Source organism: Acanthaster planci, linkage group LG01 (genome assembly GCF_054643075.1).
Source record: "Acanthaster planci isolate LZ-2023a linkage group LG01, COTS_SCS, whole genome shotgun sequence".
Classification (NCBI taxonomy): Eukaryota; Metazoa; Echinodermata; class Asteroidea; order Valvatida; family Acanthasteridae; genus Acanthaster; species Acanthaster planci.
In genome coordinates, this window is record NC_141777.1 from 46,822 (window position 1) to 74,655 (window position 27,834).

A 27,834-nucleotide genomic window follows, 5' to 3' on the forward strand; every position below is an offset into this window, starting at 1 on the left:
AGGTCTAGGTCTTCGCTCCGTTGGAAATGCGTGGCAACGCGCAGACAATAGACCTAGCCGTAGCTCTGGAAGTCCGTTTTGGACCCAGCCTTAAGACGAGCGCCCTCAACAGATTTTGTTCCTGACAGCATGCAGTGGTATGGTGCCTAGACGCCACTGACGTGACACGACGAGTGAATGTGAATCCTAAGGCTAAACAGTTTCTTAAGTTAAGCGCTAACTAATACTATAGTAGACTTCACGTTTGACAGTGTTTCTGCCTTGACATCTAATAACATGGCTCATCGTGTTGCTTTGGTAAGCAGGATAGTGGAATCCAGCTGTTTTCACATGATGATGGTTTTTGTCATGAAAATCATGGATGATGACCGAGTTCGAACTTCGAGTCAAACCCAAAGCATAGACGTGATAGACAATGATTGATAGAGGTACATGTAGAAATAGACGGTCAAAGGATTGCCCAGACAGCCCTGGTTTCAATTCTAAAAAAATAGGCTTAGGCCTAGTTTTAAGGGCAGTCACTTTTTTATTTATCTCTTTGAGGTTGCAATATTCAACTATTTTGCATTGAATTGCTTTGTACCCACATTAAGGTCACTGGCTCCAACAAGGGCGTCGGTTTGGGCATTGTGCGAGCCCTTTGCAAGAAGCTGGACAGCAACTGGACGGTGTACCTCACCTCCATGATTGAGGAGGAAGGCAAGGAGGCAGTGGCCAAGCTGAACCAGGAGGGCTTGAAGCCGGCCTACCACCAGCTAGACATCTTGGAGCAGAACAGCATCGACAAGGTGCGGGCACACCTGGAGAAGGAACATGGCGGATTGGACATTCTGATCAACAATGCCGGCATTGCCTTCAAGGTGAGACTTCCAGAGCCTGCTGACGTAAACTGACAACTGGCAAGCATCAACGGAAAGTGGCATGCCATGTGATATTTTGCACAGTTCCATTGCAAGGTGAAAAGCCACTCAGGATGCAAAACTTGCTTACTTTCCACAGTATAAACGATAGCCCCACATGGTTAGTCCGTGACACAGATTCAGGCAAAAGCATAAAACTGTATCAACTCCAATGGACTTTTTTCACACTCCATGGCAGATGTCAAGTTCACACCATATCATTTCCACCCCCTTTGCTCTCAGGAAAGTGCCACAGAGCCCATTGGCGTCCAGGCCAAAGCCACCCTGGCGACCAACTTCTTTGGGACCCTGGCCAACTGTCGAGCGCTGATTCCACTGATACGGTCCCATGGCAGGTACGCGATGGTCATCCTATTATTACCCCCGATTGTTATGCCATTATAGCGTAACAATAAAGACTTATAACTCCCCCGTTTTGACAAGGGCAACTCTTTTCTTATGCTTTCCAATGGAACCCTTTTTTCTTCAGAGTTGTCAATATTGCCAGTCGACGAGGGAAGTATGCATTTGAGGCTATGAGCCCCGAGGTCCAAGGTCGCTTTCGGGCCACTAGGACAGAACAGGACGTTGAAGAACTCATGAAGGAATACATTGAGTAAGTGCACAATTTGGTACCATGCTTGTTCCCAAGCCTTGGCCATGCCCAGTGGCGTTAATTGGCTTTCACTTTCACAAATGCAGTCCCGTAATTTGAAATCCTTTGGCCCAGTGCAGCATTTGTAATTACCGAAGGAGCCTGCGTTGCTGGGAAGATTTGCTCTCTCCTGGTCCCGCTTCGGGCTCGTGGCTGAAATGAAACATTTCGTTCCTTTTTTGCGTGTCCGTCAGGATTGCTCAGGGGGGTGATCCTACCAGCAAGGGCTGGCCGACGTCAACGTACGGCACCTCCAAGATGGGCCTGATCGCACTGACCAAAATCCAAGCCGCTGACGTACTCAAGGACAAGACGCGAGAGAACATCCTGATCATGGCAGTGAGTTAACTTGCTTTGTGAGTCAAAGCTTAAGAGGTTTAATACGGTGACTGCTGACTACGAGTATACTCGCAGGAAATGAAAGGCTTTTGTAACGTAAATTGGCATCACTGAGAACACAACTAATACATGTTAAATCCGTAAAATGCTCTTGTTCAAATAGACACCTGAAATATGCACGCATGTGTACAACACTTGGCAAATGGGAACGCCCTGTGAAATTGTGCGCGGCAGTCAATACGTTAATGCCTGCTCAGACTGTCTTTATTGCAGATTTTCCTATTTGTTGACAAGAAGTTTGCATCTCTGCCTATTTCGCCGTTTTTCTGCCAATGGGGGACTTGGAAGATGCTTGGTGGCGGCAGACGAACCTTTGTTTTCCACGGCTGTGCGCATGCCCAGAACAGAGGTGCATGCCAGAACTGGCACAAAGGACCAGTTCATCTGCCGCCCCCGAGAGTCTCCAAGTCTTCCATTGTGGCGAACACACACACACACACACAATAAAATGGATGCCACTTGGGGAGTCAGATAGACAGTTCCCAGTCCATCCATGTCCATTCCAACTCTAGAGGTTGGAAGGAGGTACCAATCAGGGGGCTCAAAGTTTCTACAGTTCATTGTACTTTTAAAATCATTTCATAAACACACATTATAAAGGGCACTTGCTGCATTTATCTCCAGTGCTGTCCTGGTTATGTTCGCACGGACATGTCCAGTCACAAGGGTGAGATCTCCATTGACGAAGGTGCCGACACCCCCGTCTACCTTGCCCTGCAACCCCCGGGCACCACAGAGCCCCACGGCAAGATGTACAGGGAGAGGGTGGTGTACTTTGATTTCTGAGACTGCGGTGTCAGCCAGTCCTCGGGCACCCAGGGATCAGGAGCGTCGGCACAGGCTAAATTTGAAACCCCCCTCCCATTTGACAACTGGTATGTTACAACATCACATGGGTCCTGTTTGTTTCGCACAGATCTGAATCTCAATCAGTGATCTAAATCTCAATCAGTGATCTAAATCTCAATCAGTGATCTGAATCTCAATCAGTGATCTGAATCTCAATCAGTGATCTGAATCTCAATCAGTGATCTGAATCTCAATCAGTGATCTGAATCTCAATCAGTGATCCCAACACTGGTTCACACCATCCATCAGGCGGGTTCTGGTGTCAGTGAACCGACGTCGGGTCGCTCATCACAATCCGGGTCCGCATGAAACAAACGGGCCCCATTGGCTGCGATCAGTGATCCCACGTTGGTTCATCGACACCAGAACCCTGCAAGATGGATAGCACACACCAGCTTTGGGATCACTGATCGAGATCGGGCCCTGATACTTCGCCATATGACCATCGAGTCAACAAGCTTGGGTTGACATTTCATTTATTTCACTTCTGCAAGTTCACTCCCAAATGCCATGATTTGTTTTATTGCATTATTTTGTTTTTTAAACTGAAACGATATTCGGTGTTGTCAAGTCCTGAAATAAATACAGCTCACGAGGTAAATGAAATACTTTTTTGTCAAAGTAATTTATACAAAGAGCAGAAAAAAATATTTTCAAGCACTCTGTTGTTTACCTCCATCAGTATTCCTTACAGACGCCATGGTTTGTTTGATTACATTATTTTGTTTTTCAAACCCAAGAGTTCATGGAACTCGGTGTTTACAAATCCTGAGATATGTACAGCCAAGAGATAAATGAAATATATTTCTGTAAAACTAATTTATACAAAGAGCAGGAAAAAATAAGAACACCTCACTTTTTGAAAGCAACCTTTTCTACCTCAAGTTTTCACCAATGACGTCCCGAAGTGATAAAAAAAGGGAGGCCTTTTGACAAATTTTAAATGGTTATATAAAAAAAATCAATTTTGAGTGAGGGAACAAAGTCCTGGTTTTTGTCGAAGAATGAACTAAAAACCACCTGACTGCATTTTCAAATACATTTTTTGCTCATTTAACCGTGCCCTGGTTAAATGGTGGCACGATAACTTTGATTGGAAAATTCTGTTGCAATTTTCTTGCCGGTATCCACTTTCTATGTGATGCATTTACTGGATTGGTGGTTGAGCTTTCTGTCTTTTCAGGAGGGGGAATCATGAGAAATATAATTGAACATTTTGTTTGAAGTTTTTTGGGCAAAGTGTGGGAGATTGGAAAGTGTTTAAGGAATCAGGAAATAGAAATATTTTTATAAATTTTACTACAAACCCTTGAAATTGCATCTTTGGGTTTCAATTAACCTTATTTTGAAATTTTGTTTTGTAATTTTAACCCATATTTTTATGCTTTTTTGGTTTTATGCTAATACTATTTGCATATTCATGAGCAGAGATACACAAAAGGTGATTCTAAGAAAAACTCATTTCCTGGTTCCTTTAACTCAACAGTAGGAAGAGCGACTTTGTAAATAATTTGAAAATACCTTGACTGGGATATCTGTGGTACTACCAGAACTCGTAGACTTGCTTGCCACTGAGCTGGTCTGAGCCGGGTGGCAGCAGGACGCGCGCAGTAGATTGGCATGATGGCGCCCTCATCAAATGTCAGCAGCCCCTTGTAGTTGGTAATATCCGTCCCAACGTAGCCAGGCGAACACTTGTGCACAATAAACATAAACCAATCCGGGATTACTTTTGTGGAAATTGGGTTTCCAGAGTTTATGTCAAAGGTGTTACTCGACTGAAAAAATGCTTCCACTGTTACAGAATTGATATTCCTCATTTCGAAGAAATTAAAGGAGGTAAATTTAAATGTCCTAGAAATGGACTGATTCTTTTTAATAGTGTGAGGAAAATCTGGAAGATTTTTCAAAGGAAGAAAAACAGGAAGGATTAAAAGTTTAAATGAAACCACGGTGACAGATTTCAATTTTTTTTTTAAAGGTGTTGTCTTCCCCTTTCATCCCCTGTGACAATCTACCCAACAAACTTACGTAAGTTAGAACAACGTCCTCTTTGGTAGCGTCCTTGGCCAAGTTGGCAGCTTGGACCCTGGTCACTGGTGTGACCCCCATCTTTGACACACAGTACGCATTGTCGGTCCAGCCCTTAGCAACCACATCACCAGCACTGGCGCACCTGACAAGACAAAATCAAGAGATGTGGGAAATGCGTGAAATCCGTAAATTTCCACTTTGCCCTTTGGTGCCAATTTCTCCAAGGTTTCATAGCCAATAGATCCTGAGAGTAAAAGGTCATGCAGCGAGCCTCCGGAACCCTCGCGAGGTCTGCCTCTGGGAATTTTACACGGGGTTGTCCTATCACGTTTGGTAATCTTTGGACACTGATGTTGGATTTTACCTGTGTCTTTCTCAAACAATATTTTTGAAAAGTCAATCGGAGATGCTTAAACAACGAAATTCGTTAACGACCTTTCACTTCCGGCAATATCGTTCCTAGGTCTCCTTGTTCACGCACATTTTGTTTTCACTTCGTGAGCCTACATAAAAATGAGATTGTACAACATTGCAAAGATTTATCTTCCTGGAGTCAAAGTGGGTTCTAGATTCAGTCGAGTCGACCTGACGCAGCTGTTGTCATTAAACATCAGAATCTTTCGTAAATACAGATCATTCTTTTAAGTTCATTTCTTAGTTTGATCTGTTTTTGATTTAGCTTTTATCGAAAGAATACCATATAATTTTGCAACTGTTCATCTGCATACAAGACCACTGGCCACTGGTCTTTCTGTATTTTAGATTATCAGAAGTGAGAGGTCAGATGTTGGCAGGATATTTCTCTGGTGCATGTAGATCAGGTAATTTTTTAGTTTTTAACAAAGGCCTCTTTCTGAGGTGAAAAGTAAAACGAACAATTACAAATTCTAGAATTGTTGAACGTGATTTTTTCTATCCAAGAGTTACAGAAGCGCACCGTCAGGGGTCAACTTTCAGGCTCTATAGTATTTCCTAAGGTCAGTAGTTTTCCAATTTTTGTGTACTTTTCCTAACATTTTCCAAAGACATGTTCAAAATCCCTGACCTCACTCCATATACAACCTTTAACTTCGTCTGCAGATTTTCCGTAAAATTCCCTTGACAAACCTCTTTTTGCTTTTTCTTGAAAATTAGTCTCTCTTCAAATACGACTCACTCCACAAAGTCTTTCATGAGTGCCTCCACATCCTCCACTGTCCGGCCTGGAAACGACCTTTGACCTCATTGCTCATCTTCTCATATGCAAACTGCCCAGCGAAGCTTGAGAGGTTGACTAGCCTGAACAAGGGGCAAACATGCATGGAAAAAAATCTGGACTGAATACCCAGTAGATGCATGTGGCTCATAGGGGTGGGTCAAGTTTTGGCCCCCACAGAAACATGGCAGGACCCACTCTCAGTATATAACCATAGTCGAGAGATTGATCAAACCAAGAAATCAATACGCCAAAGTATTGACTCCTCCAAGAAATCCCTCAATTTCCTCACCCCAGCTGATGAAAATTAGGCTGGAGCCCCTCCTGATGGAGTCTGGCCACGGCCTCCCTCCTCCTTTCCTCATTCCTGGCAGTCAGGTAGAAGATGCCATTGTCCAGCTGCTTGCACGCAGTACAGCACCCTCACAATGGCAAAACCAATGCCTTTGTTGGCCCCAGTTACTGACCTGAAATACGTGTAGCACTCATTTTCAGCTCACCTTTTGGAAAGTGAAGGTCTACCAGTGCATAGGAATACCTTGTCAGTGTTCAAGTTAGTTATACCCAGCAAGAAATGAGACCGAGGGGTACCCCCCCCAACATGTCCAATCCCTATACACATTCCAGACTATTGTTACTTAACACATCCCCCCAAGATGTCTGAAAGGAATTCCCCAGATTCCTGCGAGACAATGACCAACACAAAGCAGGGGGGGTTCTCTCCATCTCATACCTTGCTGCATATGAAGTTAGTAGCTCAACAATAAATCGGTGTGTTGATTGTGGTGATTATGGACTGATTAAGAAGATTTGTTGGCAGTGATCCAGCTCGGCACGTGCATGCATTTGGAAGGCCACTTTGCCGTGGCCGCCACAGCCACTTCCAATTACGATGCTACAGGCTTTTGGCAAGACTTTCAGATAAGGCTTTGAACTCAAAAGCAGGAAATCGGCCCAGCATATTTTGTAACTCAAGAACCTGAACTGCTATGGTATTTTTTAATGCACAGGCATTAATAGCCGCAAGTTTTTGCAAGAGAAAAGAATTCAGTGAAGGAAACGCTGGAAAAACTATTCCTGCAACAAACACTGTACATAAAAAACACATCATCACGACCAAATTCAATGGTTGACGGGTTAAAGTACCCCCGGTATTTTAATTATTCGTGCCAATGTCTCCTGCTGTAAATACATGCATATATTCCACTAGGCAACATGTCCGTTGTGAATAATCAGGATCAAGAACAGTGACTGATGGATACTTGTCCACATCCATCGTCCAAGAATAAATAGAATACAGTTGCTGCAGAGGAATACGATTGGGAACCAGACTGTTCTTTTTCTCACTTGTCAAAATCTAAATTGAATCTTTCAAGATTCAGATTTCACTGGGTTATGCTCTGAACTCTGCCTTCCCCAAATGGCATCACAGTAACGGCACCCCTCAATGTCAAGAAGAGCATGGACAACTTTAAGGTCGAGTTTGGGCGACCTGCTCTTGACACAGATTTCGTGGTCTCACGCTCGAACGGCAGGAACACGACCCAAGAACACTGTTCTCGGAACAGGATCACACACCACGTCCTCGTCAGGGTTTTACAGGAACACATGGAAAAACTCGTGAGTTTTTATTTTTGAACAGCTGCAAAAACAGCAAGATGGCTTACAAAGCCAGAGACAATGGGAAGTTTTGCCAAATTAACTAGAAAGATTTTCCACAACACAGAAATGAATGTCCTTTTCAAACAGAAAAGAATTCAGCCCAGTTATCCAAACATTAACCCCCAAAGAATGTGTACATTGTAGGACGCCGCCATGTTGCACCTTGCTTGTCACTAACCACCAGCGATAACCAATTGTACGTCCCCAGCGTTTGAGCGGCTGACCCACAAACAAAAAATTATAAAAACATATATATAAAACAAGCCACCCGATCTTAGCCTTAGTGTACCTTTAAATACATTTAACATAACAGGAAGTCAAATGGTTTATATAAAACGTACAAAAAAAAAAACCCAGAGAAAACCTTCTCTAACAAACATTTATCATAGCTACCCTTTAGCAATGAGATTTCCAATGGAAACGAGGGACTCTGAAGGTTGTGTCCATAGGCAAGGTACTTTGCAACAACTGCAATAGTCTCAACTGAGTAGAACTGCCTGCATTTCACAATCTCAGTGCAAACCTCTCCTTTGGGTTGAAGTCTTGTTCCCGTTCCAAAGCTCTACCAGAAATTCGTAACAGCTTTTTCAGAGAACATCTTGCCGTTGTAGTCGCTGGAGCCCGTTGGCAGCAGGGCAAGGTAGACTGGTGTGACGGCGCCCTCGTCGATTGTCAGCGACCCCTTGTGACTTGTCATGTCTGTGTCCACATAACCTGGGCAGCACTATCAGAAATCAACAGTTGTTAACAGAAAATGAGACAGAATTTTGATAGGCCTGTGCCCAATATTCAAACAGTTGAACAGTTTTTTAATGACTAATTTTTCAAACATTTCAATTTCAAAATCAATGAAACAAACAGGGGATAAATTTAAGCAACCGAATGGGACTTTTTCTGAAGAAAACATGAAGTGGGCCAGAACATCGCTTGGACGCTCGCTCGTCCTCACCCTGGATGACTCAATGTCCTGGAACTCAACAACCGATCAGCTGACTACCACACCAACATGTATATTTTGCACCTGCTTTTGAGGGAATTTGGCGTAACCGAATGTGTGGTGGGATGGAAGGTAAAATATTCAAATGTGGAAGCATTCGAAATGACTCAACCTGACATAAGAACAAACTGGAGAAAGGTTTCACAGCACACTTGCAGCAAGTATTCGCCAATTTTCTATTTAAAACTTTCTTCTGCCTTTTTATTAGAACCAAGTCTGTGTTTTACATGTACTGTAACCAAGCCATTCACATTACGCCACAAAGTTTTCTCTGGAGGAGTCAAAATAAACATCAAACAGACAGCTTTACTCTTTCAGATAAAAGAAATTTGTTTTTCATCAAAATTTCAATTAAAAAATGACAAAATGAAATTAATCTGTACGCAAAACTACACTTGAATGGCTAACGAAGGATATTTTTAACACACAACTGGGTTATTCAATAAACGTGGGGTCCAGAAGTGTGACTTTTGTGTGCCTGTTACACCTGACCAGTGTAATTTGACACCAATATGAACCTGACTTAAAAGTACACATAAACTGCATTACTTCATTCCTCTTAGAAATGATGTTCTAAACCTACTAAATTATGTCCGATGATACATTGACAATGGACTCCAAATTTATAATATCATCCGATTAGCAAGAAAATGCACTTACGCAGGTGATCAGAACGTCTTCCTTCGTCTTGTCCTTGGCTATGTCGGCAGCTTGGACTCGGGTAAGTGCGATGACCCCCATCTTGCTTGTGCCATAGGCCGAGTTGGGCCAGCCTTTACTCATGTGATCCCCGGCGTTGGCACAACTGAGTTAATTAACAATCAACCAAAAAAGTACTTGACTACAGCTATGGTACAGTGATGCTCCTCCTTCAACTCATCATAATGATAATCAATGGAGCATTTCTGATGCATACAGTATCTAGAAAGTACCATTCAAAGGTGCAAGATGGAAAGCGACATTGGAAAAGTGTGTTTTTAGATGGAGTTTGAAGCGTGAGAGATCGTTTTCCTTCCTCAACTCATCTGGCAAGAGATTCCAGAGATGCGGTGCAAAGCTGGAAAAAGCCCGGTCTCCGTAGGTTGCCAGACGCGTCTCGGAGGAGGGACAGCATGTGAGAGGACGACAATGACCTCAGACCAGGTCTCAGGTTGCGGTACTGCTACATGTCCAGGATGTAAGATGGGACGAGATCATGGAGGGCTTTGAAAGTCAGCAGAGGGATTTTGAATTGAATTTTGTAATTAACTGGAAGCTAATGAAGGTCTTGCAAAACAGGTGTTACATGGTGTGATGTTTTGTTCTGGTGAGTAAATGAGCAGCAGCATTGTGTACCTTCTGGAGTCGCTGTACTGTGTGTTGCGGCAGACTTGCGAGTAAACTGTTACAGAAGTCTAACCTGGACGAAATAAAAGCAACTCATCCACTCCGTGAAATGGTTTCAACACACACACTCCTATTCAGACTCACTGAAATGTGCTCAACAACAGCTATAGTGCTGTAACACGCCTCTTTGAACTCATCCACTCCTTGAAACTTTTCAACACTCACACTCCTACTCAGACTCACTGAAATGTACTCAACAACAGCTATAGTGCTGTAACACGCCTCTTTGAACTCATCCACTCCTTGAAACTTTTCAACACTCACACTCCTACTCAGACTCACGGAAATGTACTCAACAACAGCTATAGTGCTGTAACACTCCTCTTTGAACTCATCCACTCCTTGAAACTTTTCAACACTCACACTCTTACTCAGACTCACAGAAATGTACTCAGCTACAGCTATAGTGCTGCAACACTCATACTAAATTACACAGGAGTACTTAATTCAGTACTCGCATTCAACCTCTACTCACAAAAAAAATTTGCTTTCAAGCTGTTAACAATTAAAAGGGCACAATGAAAATTCAACGTCCATCAGAGGGAAAGCTCTTCATTTTGAGAATGTCTTCATATTAAACATAACTTTGCAAACTATGCACAACAAATGGACTCACTCAACGAATTCCTTCATGAGCTGCTCCACATCCTGTTCTGTCCGGACAGCCTGGAAACGACCTTTGACCTCCTGACTCATTTTCTTGTATGCATATGGCCCGGACATGCTGGCAACGTTGACAATTCTGGGAATCACAGAGCCGTTACAAAGAGGTACGTTGGCATAAGAATCTCAGAGGTTTCTGCTGAAAGGGTCTGACCTGTGGAGATCTTCAAGCGACCACCTGAATCTTGTTTGAGCTTGGGCCCAGACACTTCAAAACGTAAAAACAGTGGCACTGGCAAAGGAAGAATGTGGGAAGCCGTTTTGGGACTTATTTGGGCCCAATTTTTTTTCTCTCAGGCATGAAAATCAATTTACATATTAATCCTTCAACCTTCTTGACCCCAAACATAGCTGTACTTGCTAAAAATCAGATACCTTCCATGGGGGCGCACAAGAGGAAGTAGTGCTCTGCTGACTTCCAGCAGTGCAGTGAAATTGGTTGCCATGGTAACAGTTGCCTGAATGCCAAATGGGTCAGTAGCCTCCATCTGCAAGAGGAAAATACAAACCTGGAGAAATAAGATATTGCAGTCTCATGCCACTGTAAAAGACGTATTTCTGCAACACGTTTCAACTCAAGACTTCCTGCCAACCATCGTACGGATCTCAAAACTGAACCCACAGGGCTGCCTGGGGCAGGAGGGCAAAGGGCACTCCCAACGTATGCAAAACGAACACTCCCTAGACACAAAATTCACATCTTATAAAACTACTCTCACCGTAACTGTAATGTAACCCGGACCGGCCAGCCGACCCCGGCAAGCTCGGTGGTCGAGTGGTTAAGACATCTGCACTAGTAAGCAGGAGGTCGTAGGTTCGAGTCCCACCCGAGTAAGCTTGTGAGGTTTTTTTCGCAAGCTCTCGGACAAGCACTGAGCATACGGTGCTTATTAATATATGTTGGGTAAGGGCAAAACCTGTTATATATAATTAACATCTCCCCAACGCAAAAATACATCTTGAAAATATTCTCACCGAGGTATAATTTGCTTCGTTTTAATAGCAATGCAGGAATAAAAATCACAGGGAGTGCACACCCAACAGGGTAAAAGCTGTAACTAGGGACCAGTGAAATCCTGCATAACGTTGTTGGGTTTAGCATGGTTAGGGTTTAATAGGTCCCTCTAAAAATGATGTCACTTCCTCATGCAATGCAACTTTACCTGGACTTTGACAAAAAAAAGTAGGAAAATCCAAGATTTACGAGATTTTGTAGGGTGCTTTTCCATTTTCAATGGCAGGAGCGTGAAGCGGAAAACGAGGAAATTGCCTAATCTGAGGAAAAGTTGCATGCCCGCCTCCTGCAAATTGCCACGAGCATCTATAGTTTGGACTTCAAAGTTTCATTTAAGTGCATCGGCTGTGCCACGTCTCAAAGATATTTGGAACATGCACGAGATGGCCTTGGATACTCCTCAAGTGATGGCATCCAATAAGAGAGACAACAGAGAGTCACGTTGTACCTTAAATGCTACTGCTGCATTGTTGACCAGTACGTCCAAGCCTCCGTGCGTCTCCTTCAGGAAATCTCTCAGCTTGCTCACGCTGGCCCGATCGGTGACGTCCAGCTGGTGATACTTGGGCTGGAGCCCCTCCTGATTGAGTCTGGCCACGGCCTCCCTCCCCCTCTCCTCATTCCTGGCAGTCAGGTAGACGATTCCATTGGCCAGCTGCTTGCACAGCGCCCTCACAATGGCAAAACCAATACCCTTGTTGGCTCCAGTTACCTGAACAAAGACACATTACATTATCTTAATTCTTACTATTTTATGCAGGGGATAGATTTGAATATCTTGTTCATGATCAAGGGCAAATGCACAGGTGGGTGGAACAACAGGGCTTTGCCATCCCCCCCCCCAAAAAGGAGACACAAATCGTTCCTTTTTAAGGGAAGGCATTTTCATCTAGACTTAGCCCTATGTCATTTCCCTTCCTTAAAAACCATGTTGTAAACAGCCGCAAAATGTTGCCTCACACCACAGAAATTTAGGCAATGATGTAAGGTCATTCTTGTAGTCTCCGCTTAACCCCTATTACACGTAACATTACATTACATGTAGGCCTCGGTATTTGCCTTATCAAGTTGTTAGGCCTAATTCACTTCTGACTTGGTTGGGTACTCATACAATGTTTTTATTTGTTTGCAAAGATAAGATTATGAATGTAAACGGGGCGAAATTGACGCCGCTTCTTCAGTATGGTTTAGAAGGCCTACAAACCGGAAGGAATGGCCTGACATTATTTGTTTGGCCTTTGCCACTGTGCTATAAATTATAAGCCTTATCGCACATCGGCATGATAGGCCTACTGCATGATGGGTGATTTTGAAAAGGCATTGTGGGAAGGAAAAAGGGACAATGTTTGCTCCTTTTTCCTTCCCACAATGCCTTTCTACCATTGTGTAAAATCACCCATGCAGTATTTGCGATAAGGCTTACGAATTCTGAGTAAATTCGGCCTCAAACTGTACAAAAAACGGCTTAATGCTTACCACTGCAACTCGCTCAGCCATTGCGTTACTGACCGAAATTTCACGCCAATTAAAGTTGGGACCGTGCTGCAGTTGGGCTCACACGCCATTCAAGGGCATCCGTGAAGTACGGGCGCCGGCCAAATAGTGAGCGAAGCGATCGATAGCAGTGCGTTCAGTGCGCATCACGTGCACGTACGTGCACGCACAACGCACCAGGCTCACGTTGCCTGCATTTGTTCACACGTGCTTCCAAATACATGCACTTTCACCCTTTTTTGCCCTTCGGTAGGCCTACTGCTATCTCTTCTTTTCAAATGTTGAAACCCATTGTTTTGAATTCGCGGGCCAGAGGATTTTTTTTACAGTTGAAAAATGGCTTCATAGAATTTTATAGTTGGAATTTTTCAACTGTGCATAAATTCCCCGTACCGAGGGGTGAATTTACTCAGTTTTTATTTTTGTTTGGCGCCTGAGAGCAGTGACCCCTCTAGTTTTGAATAAGACCTGGTGGTTCATACATAAATTTTGTCTGTCGTTGGGCTGGCTCTACTATTGTTGGCCAATCTCTGTAAAAACTTCTCAACCTTTATGCAGTTCACTCTGATATAATTCATCTAAAATATGGTGCTTAATCTGTAAAGAAACTTTTTTTTTCTAAAAGCACAAGATGATGATGTAATTCTAACAATGTCGGAAGCACACACTGAACTTCTGTCACTCATTTGAGCCATACATAGTTGGGCCGGTCACAACCATAGTTGGGATGACACTAGAGGGCGCAATATCTGTTACGCTGGTTACCAAGGAAAATGGACCACCGGTTTGACAAAATGGCTTTCGCTCGAACGAAATATAACAGGAATAATAAAAAGAACGGTTGGGTTCAAGCTTTGCGCCAACTGCGCCAAAAGAACTAGAAGGCAGCCAGTTTTTCATGGCACTTTGAACATATCCGATAAAGCACACAAACCTGACTGTTTTCAATATCAAAGGGTTTATTACCATGTAAAGCTTTTTGTCACTGTAATATGCTGCATGAGCACATACCTCACGGCACTTGTCTTCTTAACGAAGTGGCAAAATGTACCTAATTAATGCACTAAAAATTTATATTATCAAGCATTTTGCTTGTTATCACACATCTTCAAAAACAGCTTACTTGTATAAAGATACATCTTCAGGTAAAAATCTCGCCATAACTCTTCTATTAAATGTTCAAGCAATTTCCAATTCATAAATGCATAAATTAAACCTCATGACAAGTAACATATAAATTAAATTTCACCACCATTTCTAGCTTTAAGAAGGAAATAACGTTAACTTTCAGGACCAGTTCAACAAGACAACCCTCTTTCAATTTGGACAAGGATACTTTCAAAGAGGAAATCATGGGGGTGGTTAAAAGTTTGTCCATGATGAAGACAATTTGCAACAATTATTACCAGGTATCTTGAGAGCTTGTGGTCCATTTTGTGATAAAAACTGGAAATCAAATTATTCTCCTAGTTCACTGTTTTTCTACAAGTGGAGGTGAGTCTAGTTCTCGAGCTACCAGAAATCCAAAACAGACTTTTGGTAAAGCATCTTTCCATTAAGGTCTTTCGAGCCTGGCGGAAGCAGGGCGCAGAAGACGGGCGTAACAGCCCCTTCTTCAACCGTCAAGGGCCCCTTATGATCGGTCAAATCTGTAGCCACGTAACCTGGGCAACACTGTCACAAAAAAAAAGAACAAGCATATTTCTGACTAAAATTCTCCAACCTTTCACAATTCTTTCCTATTTCAAAGTCTACATTTTTCATGTTCTACGGCCAATGCAATGCATGTTCAATTCCAATTTGTTTTAGATCAGTAAAGCCAAAGCCAACATCTAGAGCAGAAGTAATTTTGATTTTTTATTTTCAAGCAACCAATTTTGAAATAATTAAAAATGTCTGTAACAGTCTTATCTGAAAACTTACAACCATGACAGGTTCTCTACCTAAAAGCCTGCTTCACTGTAAATGAACTCTAGAAACTATAAAAATACTTCACGTACACATGTAAGGAGAACGTCTTCCTTTGTTTTGTCCTTGGTGACGTCGGCAGCTTGCACCCGGGTAAGTGCAATGACCCCCATCTTGCTTGTGCCATAGGCCGAGTTGGGCCAGCCTTTCCTCATATGATCCCCGGCATTAGCATGTCTGAGGAGATCAACCATAAGACTGACGACACATAACAATGTCGATAAAACCCACCCTCTTTGGCGAAATTTCTCACTGCAAAGGCTCAGTTCAAACTTCAGGTTGTTTTTACTTCAAATATTCACAGTGGGACAAAACACTCAGAACAATTTTAAAGCAACAGATAGACTGGTGCACGATTGACATTTTTCACAAGACTCTCTCTTCCCAATGGCACGACTTCCTAATTAGGGAAAGAGTAATGAACAGAAAAAGAGACAAGGTGCCAGACGTCATGTCTTCAGATTAAAGCAGGGCAACACACATGTTGGTACAGCGATGCCTGAATACTTTCACCACTGAAGCAACATTTGCAATATTGAACATTCTGGGGAAATATCAAACCAAAGTCTCAAAAGAAAAAGTTCGAAATGGAGGCCTGTGAAATTTTTATTTACAGTACTGATGTGAAATATCATCCAGAACTTAGCATATTCTGGTTGACGGCTTACTCCAGAAATTCCTTCATGAGCAGCTCAACATCCTGCTCTGTCTTGATGGCCTGGAAACGACCTTTGACCTCTTCACTCATCTCGCTGTAGACATGCCGCCCAACTGTGCTGGCCATGTTGACGATTCTGGAACAATGGAGATGTGTGAAAGTGATGAAATGACGATCTTCGTAACTTCTGCATAAAACGTCCCATCTTTGGAGTTCATTGGATCATTGGGAAAGTTTTCCCGAAAAAATTCTCGCATAAACTTAAGCTATAACTCTATGTTGAGTGGGTGATTTTACAAAACTTGGGTTGAGAAATATCCAGGCAAGTTTCCTTGCAACCTGGCATGTTTTGACCAAGAAAAACTTTGTCTGCCCTAAACACAGAAAGAAGATATGATACCTTCCGTGGGAACGAACCAGTGGAATGAGTGCTCTGCTCACTTCTAACAGGGCGGTGAAGTTGGTTGCCATGACTACGGATGCCTGAGTGCCAACGAATCAGGAGAGCTCCTCTAGAATGGAGTACAGGACAAGGCAAGTAAAAATGTGAAACACTGTTGTTTTCCCCCAACTGCACTCTGAAAAATCAAAACTCCAAAACTCAATCCCCTTGTTGTACCTTGAAGGGTATTCCAGCATTGTTGACCAGTACATCCAAGCCGCCGTGCGTCTCCTTCAGGAAATCTCTCAGCATCTTCACGCTGACACGGTCCGTAACGTCCAACTGTGATACTTAGGCTGGAGCCCCTCCTGATTGAGTCTGGCCACGGCCTCCCTCCCCCTCTCCTCGTTCCTGGCAGTCAGGTAGATGATTCCATTGTCCAGCTGCTTGCACAGCGCCCTCACAATGGCAAAACCAATGCCCTTGTTGGCTCCAGTTACCTGAACATTTGACCGGCACATAGACATCTTTATGCCTCTTAAACCTTATGCAAGTACTCATCAGAGCTGGGGTTAAGATTTGGGGAGGAAATATAAGTAACATATAATACAAATAAGTAAATGCCCAACAAAAACAATGGATTTCACCCTAAAAATGGTGGCAAATGTGTACTAGATCAGTAGATGTGCTATCTAGTCATGCTGATACCTGAGGCACAAGTGTAGACGTGGTGTTGATGATCATCCTTGGTGTGATATCCCAATGATGTGGGGAGCTTTGCCAAGTAGGCGTAGAAAAGTAGGCCCCTACTTTGGTTTACTTACGATGTGGCTGTAAAACGGAAATTCCCGTTATTTCTGGGGCTCCTACACTGTGTTGGTATACCGGTAGCGCATGGACAATTAGATATCATGGAACTCTTTTCATCTTCTGCTTGTCGGGGTCTATAACAAGCCCTCTTAAAAAGGTTAAAAACTCAAGTAACTTCACCCAGAATGTGGCTTACCAATGCAATCCGCTGCGCCATGTGCAGTTAAGTTTCACACGTTTTTTTTCTAAAATGCTAGTGCGTTGCATGCTGGTACATGGTAGGCTGATCGACCAGATGAGGGCGCTCGGTTAGATAAAGGAATCGCTCTCAAAATTGGCAACCGCCGCCCGATTCGTGTCCTCGCTTTTAAAATGATTCTGACTGACACTTCCTGGGGGAAAAAAGTGAGTTTTTCTTCATTGACTTCATTCAGCGAAGAGTGAAAGGTCATAAATCATGATCTTACTTTTTAAAATCGATTTTTCAAAGCAGGTTTCGATCAGATTTGAGCTCGACACTGATCTCAGAACAAATGAAATTACACTAATTAGCCTCCTTTCACAGGTCACTTTACTTTTTGAGGGGGGATGCTGATTTAATGATCAAGTCAAAGCTGAAAAGTAGTCTCTTTTCTCTAAATACAGTATACAAAAAATACTCCCAGAAGAGGCCTATAATGCCTAATATATTCTACAACTTTCATGGACAGATTTTGGAGATTACGAAGAACCAGAAAGAACATTGAATTTTCTATGCAGTACGGTAAGTTGTGCTTAACGGTAAAAAAAACTCTCCATGTTCCTTCCTGGGGCTAGGTTGAATTTGCATTATAAAGCAACAAACTGGAGCTCGAATGCATAAACTGGAGTGGAATAGTTGAGTACTATCAAAGCTGCCTTACTTGAGGAATTTGTGTCAAAATAATATGGGAATGTATATGTACTGCTTTCATCAATAAAATGTATGAAAGGTTCACTTGTGGCACTGTACCGCTGTCTGTCGGTTTAGATGATGTAAAGACAAAAACAACTGCAGCAGCAATTTTTTTTTGATGATGTTTGACAAAATGAACAGACTAGACGGACATCTATGACCTCTGTTTTGTTACATCGCGGGAAGCAAAAATTTTCCAGCAGTTAAACTATGGCCAGCCGGGAGCACAAAATCAACAAATTAATTTCCCGAGTTTTAAATAGTGCCAATATGAAAACACTACAATACATAGTTTACACTCCTCGTGAGCCAATGCCAGCAATTCCACACACACACACTGAACGGGTGGCTAGATTTTTTGTGGCAAAGTCCAGCCTGGCCTACACTGACAGTGAAATGACTGATTGTGGCCGCCCACTTCACTGGCCTTGTCGATAACAAAACTGATACATGTGGGTCCAACCCTGACCGGGACTCGCTTCATCTGGAAGGGCAGGTTTTCTCGTGGTAAAGTACACTGACAATGAATTTAAGGCCGCCACGCTTCATGTCTGCGTGAAAACGGTAAATATCACGTTGGTCTTCGCACGCAATGCATTATGTGCTGTGTATATTACAGCTATAACGCAGAACTGCTATTATTTATGCCTACGACACATCTTTGCCTGTAAACGCACTATAGCTTTCAATCTAGTCGTGCACTGCCGATCTGGTGACCACTTCCGCCTTGATGACCCTACCTTTGAAACTGAGGGGGAAAATAGCTCTTGTAAATTTTACAAACGGTAAAATACGTATCACCATAAATGTTCCAATGTTGAAAATAATAAACGTCCTTTAGAGGGAGCCCTTTTCTTACAAGATGATGTGGCCATTCCTCAATGCAATGAATTTTTCTCACAGCATAACTTTTTGTAGGCCTACGTGTTTAATTTAGTTTGGTATAATTCAGTTCCGTGCTACGCGTGTTGCGCTTCATATGGAAGACTTCTGTTCCAAGCTCACACACACAGCATGGTTTTCATGGATGGACGAAAGGGGGTGAAGTGTCCGTTAGGGCGGTTCACTTGTTATCTTGGTTATATTCATTCACATCCTATAAGCTCGTAATAAGTGAAGATGACATGACTAGGTCACATTGTTTCAAGGCGCAGAATGTTGCACAGGATTTTTGTCTACCATATCGAAAACTAGGAACAGTCTGAGTAAGATTCTCGAAAGACGGAACTTTACAACACTATAAGGTGAGAATGTAGGCCTTTCCGGTGGAAAAGCCAGTGTCAAACGAAACATGATCGCAATCACCTCAGAGTTGTAGACTTGAGTCACTTGACTCGGACTCGAGCCGCTATTTTTGTGACTAGTGACTTGACTTGGACTTCCAAAAAATGACTTGTGACTTGGTTTGGACTTGCAAATTATGACTTATACCAGGTCAAAAAAACTATTCGATCAAACCCATTTCAGCTTTAAACTAGGCCTGCCAACTTATACCTTGCATTCTTAAAATAACCGTCTTAAGACTTCGTTCGGTTGACAGGTTACTTTGCATAGCTTCCGTCGATCATCACCCAGGTGATATGAATTATGCATACCATTCTTACTAAAGTCTGTTGCCGCCCCTGGTCAAACAAAATATCCAAAACCTTCCTGTGTGGTTCGTGTCGCGGATTGCAGAATAAATATGGAAGGTCGTTGAACCAAGACTAGGCTATGGCTTGAAATCACACATAATAGCGCAACTTGACCTGTACTTGGACAAAAAAGACTTGTAACTTGCTATACATAGACCAAATTGACTTGTGACTTGACTTCAAGTTGACTTGACCTGTGATCAAATGACTTGTGACTGGACCAAATGACTTGTGACTTGACTTGGACTTGCAAAAGTCGACTTGTTACCACCTCTGGCAACCACCTATAATCTGTATACTGTCAAAATGCGTGGGCCTGTTTGTCCCACACACGGATCCAGATCTCATGATGTCATCAGTAACCGACTGTTTGTTGACGGACACCAGAACTAGCCTTAAGTTTAATCTAAACCAGCAAATGTTTCGTTCCATTATTTGCAATTTTGTCACTTCCAGTTTTTATGTTGTGCATTATAACTCTACAAGACTTAACGATATCGTGACTTGCATTTTTCACATGTAGGAAGGCGGGCTGCAAGATTTTATGTAGACTTGACGACAAGTCGTTTTAAGTAGTCGTGTTCTAATTTTCCCGCGCAGCTGTATCATAAATCCGTAAGATGAGGACGAGGCAAACAAAGTCCTATGACGCAAAGGCGTTATGATTAGACGGTGCATCGTACGCGTGGCATGCGCGCGTGGAGAGTAAAATCAAACCAATTGTCGACTTGGCAGCAAGTCTAGTTTCATGACAACGCGTCTGGCAATTTATGTATAAAAATCGTTTGCACTGAAAAAGTCTTACAAAGGGAGATCATCCACCGTTGAGGGGTTAAAAGTCGCCCGGTTCTTTCACATTCTGTTGTGCAGTTCAAGCGTTGCGGGTGACAGGCACATAAGTTTACTGGATATTGCTAATAGGACACGACACGCATCTGACCATCATCATCGACCATGTCCAACACTCAGCGCGTTGCAGTGGTAAGATTCTCCTCATGTTAAAGTGTAATTGATTCATTTATAAAGCAGAAATGCCATACAATTATGTTCAATTGTGCTGGACAAGTGAGACATTAAACTACAACGTAATAATGAGGCAAAGACAGGCGCCTTGGGCAGCTGTCAACCTACATCTGCCAACGGAGTGCAGAAAATTGAACATGCTGATTTTTGCTGAGGGGGTAAAACCGTGTCAAACCGAAAATAACTTCTCGTGATACTGGAGACACTTAAACTACCACAAAACTCTTCTCACAAATGACGTGGGCCGGGACTCGAACCTGGAATTACATCGTTGAGAGGCGAGTGCTTTGTGCACAAGCAATCCGTGTCCATCTAAACCTGACTAGGCAGATATGTTCTTTCGTCAACTGGGTTCTCATTTTTATCTTTGGACTCACAGGGAATTTCATGGCGAATTGAAAAATGCTGTGCATGATCTACAACCAAAATGCCCAGCCACAAAACAGTGCTCTTGGTAAAACTAGGCCCTTCTGATAACCGAAAAATGACACATAACAGGCCAACATTGTCAAGTAGACGGCATCGATGCTGCCATTCTAAAGTCTGATTTCATTGAGAAGGGGGGGTCGGCGATAACATGTAGGCTAGGGTTTTGACGACTACATGTATCATGTAAGATTGGAAACGTAAAAGGGTCTTTAGACACGCGATTCCACTACCCACCGCTGTTAACAACGAGGCTTTTATGGAGAAACGCCCCTTGTTAGGAACCTGGCCGAAATATATTATGGATATTTGAATTCAATTTGCATTGAACATCTTCGACGTCATTATGCAGGGTCTTGGGGGCAAAAGTATGGAGAGAAGAACTTCGGCCGAGCTACCCCGCCTAGCGTAGCGGATAAGGAATTAATTTTGTGGTTATTCTTTGATCGTTCATATCCAGGAGGTTATTTTCTTAAGGTTCTTTCCCGTCGGAAAGATTAAATTTGAACGGTCTTCATATTATGACCACGTCAGTATCATTGAGATTGATGGCAATATCATATTATACACGCCGAACGCAGTCTGGTCAAGCAAAAACGCTGGTACGGGGTGACGGGTTGGCAACGCAACGGGCCAGCCCCCAATATGGGAGGCGTGGGGCATACCAATCGAATGGATCGTCAAACATGCGCGGCACATGGCCAGGTGAACGGAACGTAGAGCCGGGCGAATAGGTAGTGACGGTGAGGATATTTCAATTTTGGTAACACTGGAGGTTCATTTAATGGGACAGTACTTCGCTGGTTCACAAACAATTAAGAAATACAAGAGTTACAGTTACATAGATACCAAAGTTTTTGAATAATCCCCACTGACGTGGCTCTTTTAACCAATGAAGAGTGAGTGCTTCTGCTCAAGGAGGATAAATGCCGCACCAAAAACCACAACCTTTTTTTCGGCAAACTACTTTTCTCACCCAAAAGTCTTACATTCTGTTGCCATGGTTACAGGTAACAGGAGCCAACAAGGGCATTGGTTTCGCCATTGTCCGAGCTCTGTGCAAGCAGCTGGATAATGGAATCGTCTACCTGACTGCCAGGAACGAGGAGAGGGGGAGGGAGGCCGTGGCCAGACTCAATCAGGAGGGGCTCCAGCCTAAGTTTCACCAGCTGGACATTACTGATCCGGCCAGCGTGAGCAAGCTGAGGGATTTCCTGCAGAAGACACACGGAGGCTTGGACGTATTGGTCAACAATGCAGCAGTCTACTATAAAGTAATTTCATATTTTTTGCAATATGATCTTTAAAGAAGGCTGTTCTTTCTGCCGTAGCGCCCTGTCTGCTGCAGCGCGTTATCAGATGGGAAAAGATAGGGCCCATCATTTACAAAACATTTTTACAAACATGATAGAGGAAGCTGGAAAGGAATTTCTAAAGCTGAATTCAGTTCTTGAAACTTATTTCCGCCGGTGTCTCTCCCATCATTGTACAATAATCCCGAATCGCAAACGGTCTCAAGAGACTGGAAATTAAATCAGAGGCGTTACATAATATGCTTCATACTGAATACCACTCATTATCCAAACTAACGAAATATTGTGCATACTATCATAGCACGAATAGCATCTTTAGGAACATTGACATAATATATCAAAACGAGCTGGTTGTTACACACAGGTGTATAAAATAAATTGGAACATTTCATGGGCGTGTCATTACTAATCATAGACATTTAACCATTCAACGCGAGCCAACGGCACACTACCAGCTTTTTTCCTACATCATTTTACAGGAAGTGGCAGTTACTGTCCGCGATGGCGTCATGGAATGGGAATTATTTCAAGTAAGCAGATTACTGAGAATCAAAAGCCAATTTGGTAGTTTGATATGCAGAGTGTCAAAAACGCAATCCAACACTTACATTTATTGCCCCCCCCCATTTCGTGCCCAAAATTGTTATTAATTTTTGAAATCAAACGGAATTTCAAAAGGCTTAACGAGCTGATCTACATAGGATGGCTAGAATGGGGAATTCTTCTCTGTACGGGGTCACTGGTGTTGTGTTGAATTGTTTGTGTATGCCATCATCACAAACAGGTTCTTGAAATGGGTCCAAGTGGTTACTATCACAAAAGTAAATAAGATTATGTAAGCTGCACAAGTATTAAGTGGAGTTTGTTTTCTCTGAGATAAACTCATGAATTTGTAAAACTCCAAACTCTGAGAATGCGCAAGATTGGTAATTCAAGCCATCGCCTTCTGAAGTAAGCAACAGTACCGTCCAGTTTAGAACTTGAAAAAATCAGAATCAAAACAGTTGTTGAGTGGAAAATTTTGAATTTGAATTCACAGATTGCACACAATTGCAAGATAAAGTACTAAAACTCTACTGGGCAGAACAAAAATGAGTTATACTTCAACCAGCAATATGATTCCGTACTTGTGTGTATAGGTCCCAAACACCAAAGCTATTCTATGTAGTCTGGACATCAATAAAACTACGCTACCTTGCAACAGAAATAAAAAAGCTGCAGTAAAGTTTTGTTGTATTTTCAGGACGCGTCACATCCGCCATTTGGGGAGAAAGCATCGATTACTATGGCAACCAATTTCGACGCTGTCTTGGATGTCAACAGAGCTCTCATCCCACTCATACGAGCTCATGGAAGGTAACATTGTCGATTAGGCAGTGACACTGAAGTTTCTGTAAGGTGTCTCGATTATGAGGTTAGGAACTATATTGAAGCGATCGGCGATCCTTGGTATTCGGTGTTTTTATTACGGACGTCATATATATATTAAAACTATCTGGGCTCGGCATGCCTTTGTGCCGACCGTAATAAACCTGGAGAAAGAAACACACAGTGGACTGCCAACTTTAGCGGGCGCACCACACATTGCGCGTATACTTGTTCGGTCAGCCGGAGTTGCCGACACAGGAAACTTCCGGTTGGCCTTTGAAGCGGTTTTCACGTACAATTAACGATTGCGACCGTCACGCGTCGCTGCGCTGGTAATTTTGCCCTGGAATGTTTTACTTTTCAGGTTTTTCATGGATAAAATAGCAAAATTGGCATGAATAGATGAAATAGACAGCATACAATTGCGATATGATATTAGGTATACCATAAAAACTCAACCCCCTGTTTGCGTCATTAGGCGCTGCTTCCAACAACTGCACAATGATTACCCGGAAATTTATGGTTCTTCTTTGATTAATTTTCCAATTTCTAAAATAAAAATCACAAAACAAAACTTTTATATTTTATTATGCTCCTTAGAATTGTCAGCGTAGTCAGTTCAGGCGGGGTCTGGGCATTCCAAAAAATGAGCAAGGAGCTGCAAGGTCGTTTCCAAGGAGCCAAGACGGAACAGGAAGTGGAGCAGCTCATGCACGAATTTGTGGCGTAGGTTCTAGAAGGTCAAAGTTCACTTCCGTAATAACCTTTTGAGTGCTTTCCTGCTTTGTCACCATGATGTCAGAAATGAATTCAAAGATAGCGATTACCGAAAGAAGTATTTTCAAAAATAAAATATAATGGTTGACAGTTTCTCTAGAGAAATTATGGAACAATTCTTCATTCTGACAATAGCTGACTCTTCCATTTTTGTAAATAGACCTGACAATATGTCTCTCAATTTATCGACTTTGGTCCAGAAACTGTCTGAAAAACAGTCACTTTTTTCTTATTGACCTCTTGATATTTTGTGAAGAATGTTACATGCAAATTTTAAATTCAGTTTTCATCGACCTAAAGCCGTGCACTCTTGTACTGCACTGCATTATCCGGTGCGGTATAAAATGACGTTAGACCATAATTGAACCCTTGTTGTCGTATGAATTTTACATGCGCTGTTGACTTTTGCCCCGTCTCGTTAGACTTGCCAAGGCCGGCAGTCACGCCCGGGAGGGATGGCCTGAAATGGTCTATGGAATATCCAAGATGGGGGTCATTGCACTTACCCGGATCCAAGCTGATGACATTGCCAAGGATAAGACGAAGGGCGGTGTCCTCATTACGTGTGTAAGTTGATCTATGTACAACTCTGTGGCATTTTGCTTCTACTGTTGGGAACTACACTGAGCAGCCTAGTCTCAGTGCAGTATCATTCCTGGCAAATGTGCGTTGTCAAAATGTACCACTGTTTTCCTTATCATCAGATGCCATTATACCCAGCAATTCACAATAGATAGACACTATCGACGACCAGGAGGACTTACCATACGGAAAGCACAGTGCAGCCACGCCTACGGCGCAACGCTAGAAGCAACGTAAGGTGCAGTGCGACGCCAATAGACCCCGCCCCGTAAACACGTGCACCATGAGCTTGCGGTGTGGCAAACCGGCTCAAAGTTAGTGCGGCGTTGTTGCGACCTCTTGACTTCCTTTGGCGGTGGAACCGTTCTGGAACCGAAAAAAAAAACCAAACAAACAAAGCTTGCTAGCTGTTTTCAGCCGATGGAAACTTGTTAACCATTAGAGCTTGCACTTGTGTGAACCTGGTGGGAAAACGCATGCGTTGTGTCCCATATACGTTGTCTCCTCAATAGACAAGACTTTTATAAAATTAAGAACGCGTGGTCGTATTATGTATGTAGCATTATATATTAAATGTCTTTCGCCATAGTGCTGCCCGGGCTACGTGGCCACAGATATGACGAATCACGAGGGGGAAAAGACAATCGATGAGGGCGCCGTTACGCCGGTCTACTGCGCCCTGCTACCGCCCGGTTCCAGCCAATTCAACGGCAAGATGTTCAGCGAGAAGAAGCTGCTTGAGTTCTGGTAGCGTCCGACCAATGAGTTTTCGTCATCGTCTCCTTAGACTTTCAGACATGCAGACTTTTAGCCATTCATTCAACGTTAATTGCTCCTCGCATAACCCCCCAAAAAACCTAATTAGATAACTGCATGCATGCTCCACTAACACAGGAATGGAATTCACCAAGTCAGTTTTGGTCATGTGGGTGTCCGGTCTATCGGGCTTGTGTACACAGAACAGTAAACAACATAGCTGCACAAACAACCTCAAAAGGGTTCATTCATTAACGTTCCTTATTTATGTCGTGGGTAACGCAATCAATGCCAAAGCTGGTTGAACATCATATCGCTGTACCATCCAGACTGCCACAACTACACGACAGAGAGCTATTGAGAAACGCATACGGTGGGGGGGGGGGTGTGACAATGTTGATGGTTTCATTCCGCTCTACCAATATAAATGCTCATTCTCAGTTATTCTCTCTGTGGAATTTCGGAATAAATACAGCAGCAGGTTCATAATTTGAAAGAAAAAACCACAGCGTGTATTTATTCATTTATTTGAGTTTGTACAGAGCCAATTCAGCTATATAGTATTTCGATACTCGGTAAATAAGGTACCAAACGTACAGATTGCGTGTTTAATTAATCATAGCGACGACATGAAACAGTCGACCAACCAAATGTCACATTCTCAATAACTCGATAGAGCGTGGATGCCATAGTTGATTCAAAACTTCAAGGACCACGGTTGACTCATCAAAGAAATATCATTCACCGTTAATGTCACGGATGTTGCAAGGTGGATGACCGATATTGAGAGGATGTATAGTTGAAATGGGAAGAAAATGATGATGCAGCATCGGTATTAAACACCGTTCATGGTTGACGTGGCCAAGGATCAAATGTCACTTTGCGGCCAAGTTTGCAAGGATAGTCATCGGAGGCATAAAGGTAACATTAGGAACCAGGCCTTAATTGATCCAGGAGTATCAGCATGATATTGTATCTTACACTTTAAAATGACAATTCTCTTGGTAGAATTCTTGAAAGAAATACATGTCGGGCAGGGAAAAAAAACAAAAAATAAACAAATAAACTATACGTTTATTTATAACCTTTATTAATCAGCATCTCATTAACGGAGTTAGGAAGAAGGTCCAGTTTTAGAGGCAGGAGAAGACCTGAGTGCCTGGAGAAAACCTACGAGAGCGAGTATGGACTGGAAACCAAATGCACTTAAAGTCTGGGCCAAGCCAGGACTCATTGATGCAAAGTGAGGAAAGAACCGCTACGCGAACTAGCTCCCCAGAAGAGGTTCTAATGGTGAAGCTGCTGGAGGCGCCGAGGTGGGAAGAGAATGCTTACTCAGGATCCAACCAAGGGCCAGTTTGTTCCACGCAGGTCCGGACCGCGATCAGTGATCCGTCGCTGGTTCACTGACACCAGAACGGTCAACCCACCGAATGGATAGCGATAACCAGCTCTTGGATCGCTGACCGTGATGCGTGTGAAACAAACAGGCCCTAAAAACGCTCCATCAAACCACACCATAAACCCACGGACCTTATATCAGTAAATGTGGACCTTTGATACCTTCATCAGCACGCAGCGGTCGTTGAGGCCACCTGCGGCTATCTTTAACCGTTCCAAATACAAAATGTAATACAAAGGCTTCTTCGCCATTACTAACCAAATTCGTTCATGGCATCAATAGTTACGACGCGTAAGCGAGCCATTGCCTATTGTATTCGGCACAGTAAAATGGCGGCTGGTGGCTTCATTCGGGACAAAGGCATTGTGGGTCCAGTTTTGTTGTTACATGGTTTTTATAGGACATTTGCGCATAAACCCAGCTACATGTATATTGAAGTTTCATTCATACCTGCTCCAAGCAAGGGCGCTGTTAGACCCCACAAGTCAAATAGGTAGGTACTTAAAACAAAAAAATTTTAAAAATTTTTAAGTCTCTAGCCGTACATTACAAA

The 27,834-nt window shown here is 42.9% G+C and overlaps 3 protein-coding genes and 2 pseudogenes across 5 annotated transcripts; 2 read left to right on the forward strand and 3 right to left on the reverse strand.

Annotated features, from left to right (window-relative positions):
• The first annotated feature begins 55 nt into the window (after window positions 1-55).
• Window positions 56-4,750, forward strand: LOC147800215 (carbonyl reductase [NADPH] 3-like). The gene is made up of 6 exons (XM_087142825.1): window positions 56-297; window positions 594-860; window positions 1,143-1,255; window positions 1,390-1,515; window positions 1,749-1,893; window positions 2,578-4,750. Exons 1-6 carry the CDS (start codon window positions 277-279, stop codon window positions 2,737-2,739), a joined length of 834 nt encoding a protein of 277 aa, XP_086998951.1. The 5' UTR covers window positions 56-276; the 3' UTR covers window positions 2,740-4,750.
• LOC147800216 (carbonyl reductase [NADPH] 3-like) lies at window positions 3,309-7,848 on the reverse strand (annotated as a pseudogene). Its single transcript, XR_015426416.1, has 5 exons — window positions 7,831-7,848; window positions 6,324-6,430; window positions 5,993-6,114; window positions 4,834-4,978; window positions 3,309-4,496 (listed from the first exon to the last, which is right to left on the reverse strand). The product of XR_015426416.1 is annotated as a carbonyl reductase [NADPH] 3-like (transcript).
• Window positions 7,153-13,387, reverse strand: LOC110973487 (carbonyl reductase [NADPH] 3-like). Its single transcript, XM_022224348.2, has 6 exons — window positions 13,231-13,387; window positions 12,203-12,466; window positions 11,115-11,227; window positions 10,693-10,818; window positions 9,351-9,495; window positions 7,153-8,417 (listed from the first exon to the last, which is right to left on the reverse strand). The coding sequence occupies exons 1-6, from the start codon at window positions 13,249-13,251 to the stop codon at window positions 8,256-8,258; spliced, it is 831 nt and encodes a 276-aa protein (XP_022080040.2). The 5' UTR covers window positions 13,252-13,387; the 3' UTR covers window positions 7,153-8,255.
• An 800-nt stretch (window positions 13,388-14,187) lies between these two features.
• On the reverse strand, window positions 14,188-18,384 carry LOC110973489 (carbonyl reductase [NADPH] 3-like; annotated as a pseudogene). The gene is made up of 6 exons (XR_015425334.1): window positions 17,263-18,384; window positions 16,476-16,756; window positions 16,275-16,381; window positions 15,885-16,010; window positions 15,249-15,393; window positions 14,188-14,922 (listed from the first exon to the last, which is right to left on the reverse strand). The product of XR_015425334.1 is annotated as a carbonyl reductase [NADPH] 3-like (transcript).
• Window positions 18,385-20,400: 2,016 nt separating this feature from the next.
• On the forward strand, window positions 20,401-26,259 carry LOC147800217 (carbonyl reductase [NADPH] 1-like). The gene is made up of 7 exons (XM_087137157.1): window positions 20,401-20,615; window positions 22,094-22,357; window positions 22,876-22,926; window positions 23,640-23,752; window positions 24,365-24,490; window positions 24,964-25,108; window positions 25,713-26,259. Exons 1-7 carry the CDS (start codon window positions 20,589-20,591, stop codon window positions 25,872-25,874), a joined length of 888 nt encoding a protein of 295 aa, XP_086993283.1. The 5' UTR covers window positions 20,401-20,588; the 3' UTR covers window positions 25,875-26,259.
• Window positions 26,260-27,834: the final 1,575 nt, after the last annotated feature.

Coding starts and splice junctions, on each gene's coding strand:
- LOC147800215 (XM_087142825.1), top strand. CDS start 277: ATGGCTCATCGTGTTGCTTTG. Junction 298..593: donor TGGCTCATCGTGTTGCTTTG/GTAAGCAGGATA, acceptor ACCCACATTAAG/GTCACTGGCTCCAACAAGGG. Junction 1,256..1,389: donor CTGATACGGTCCCATGGCAG/GTACGCGATGGT, acceptor TTTTTTCTTCAG/AGTTGTCAATATTGCCAGTC.
- LOC110973487 (XM_022224348.2), bottom strand. CDS start 13,251: ATGGCTGAGCGAGTTGCAGTG. Junction 10,819..11,114: donor CTTGTGCGCCCCCATGGAAG/GTATCTGATTTT, acceptor TGTGATTCCCAG/AATTGTCAACGTTGCCAGCA. Junction 8,418..9,350: donor AAGACGTTCTGATCACCTGC/GTAAGTGCATTT, acceptor GATTTCTGATAG/TGCTGCCCAGGTTATGTGGA.
- LOC147800217 (XM_087137157.1), top strand. CDS start 20,589: ATGTCCAACACTCAGCGCGTTGCAGTG. Junction 23,753..24,364: donor CTCATACGAGCTCATGGAAG/GTAACATTGTCG, acceptor TATGCTCCTTAG/AATTGTCAGCGTAGTCAGTT. Junction 25,109..25,712: donor GCGGTGTCCTCATTACGTGT/GTAAGTTGATCT, acceptor CTTTCGCCATAG/TGCTGCCCGGGCTACGTGGC.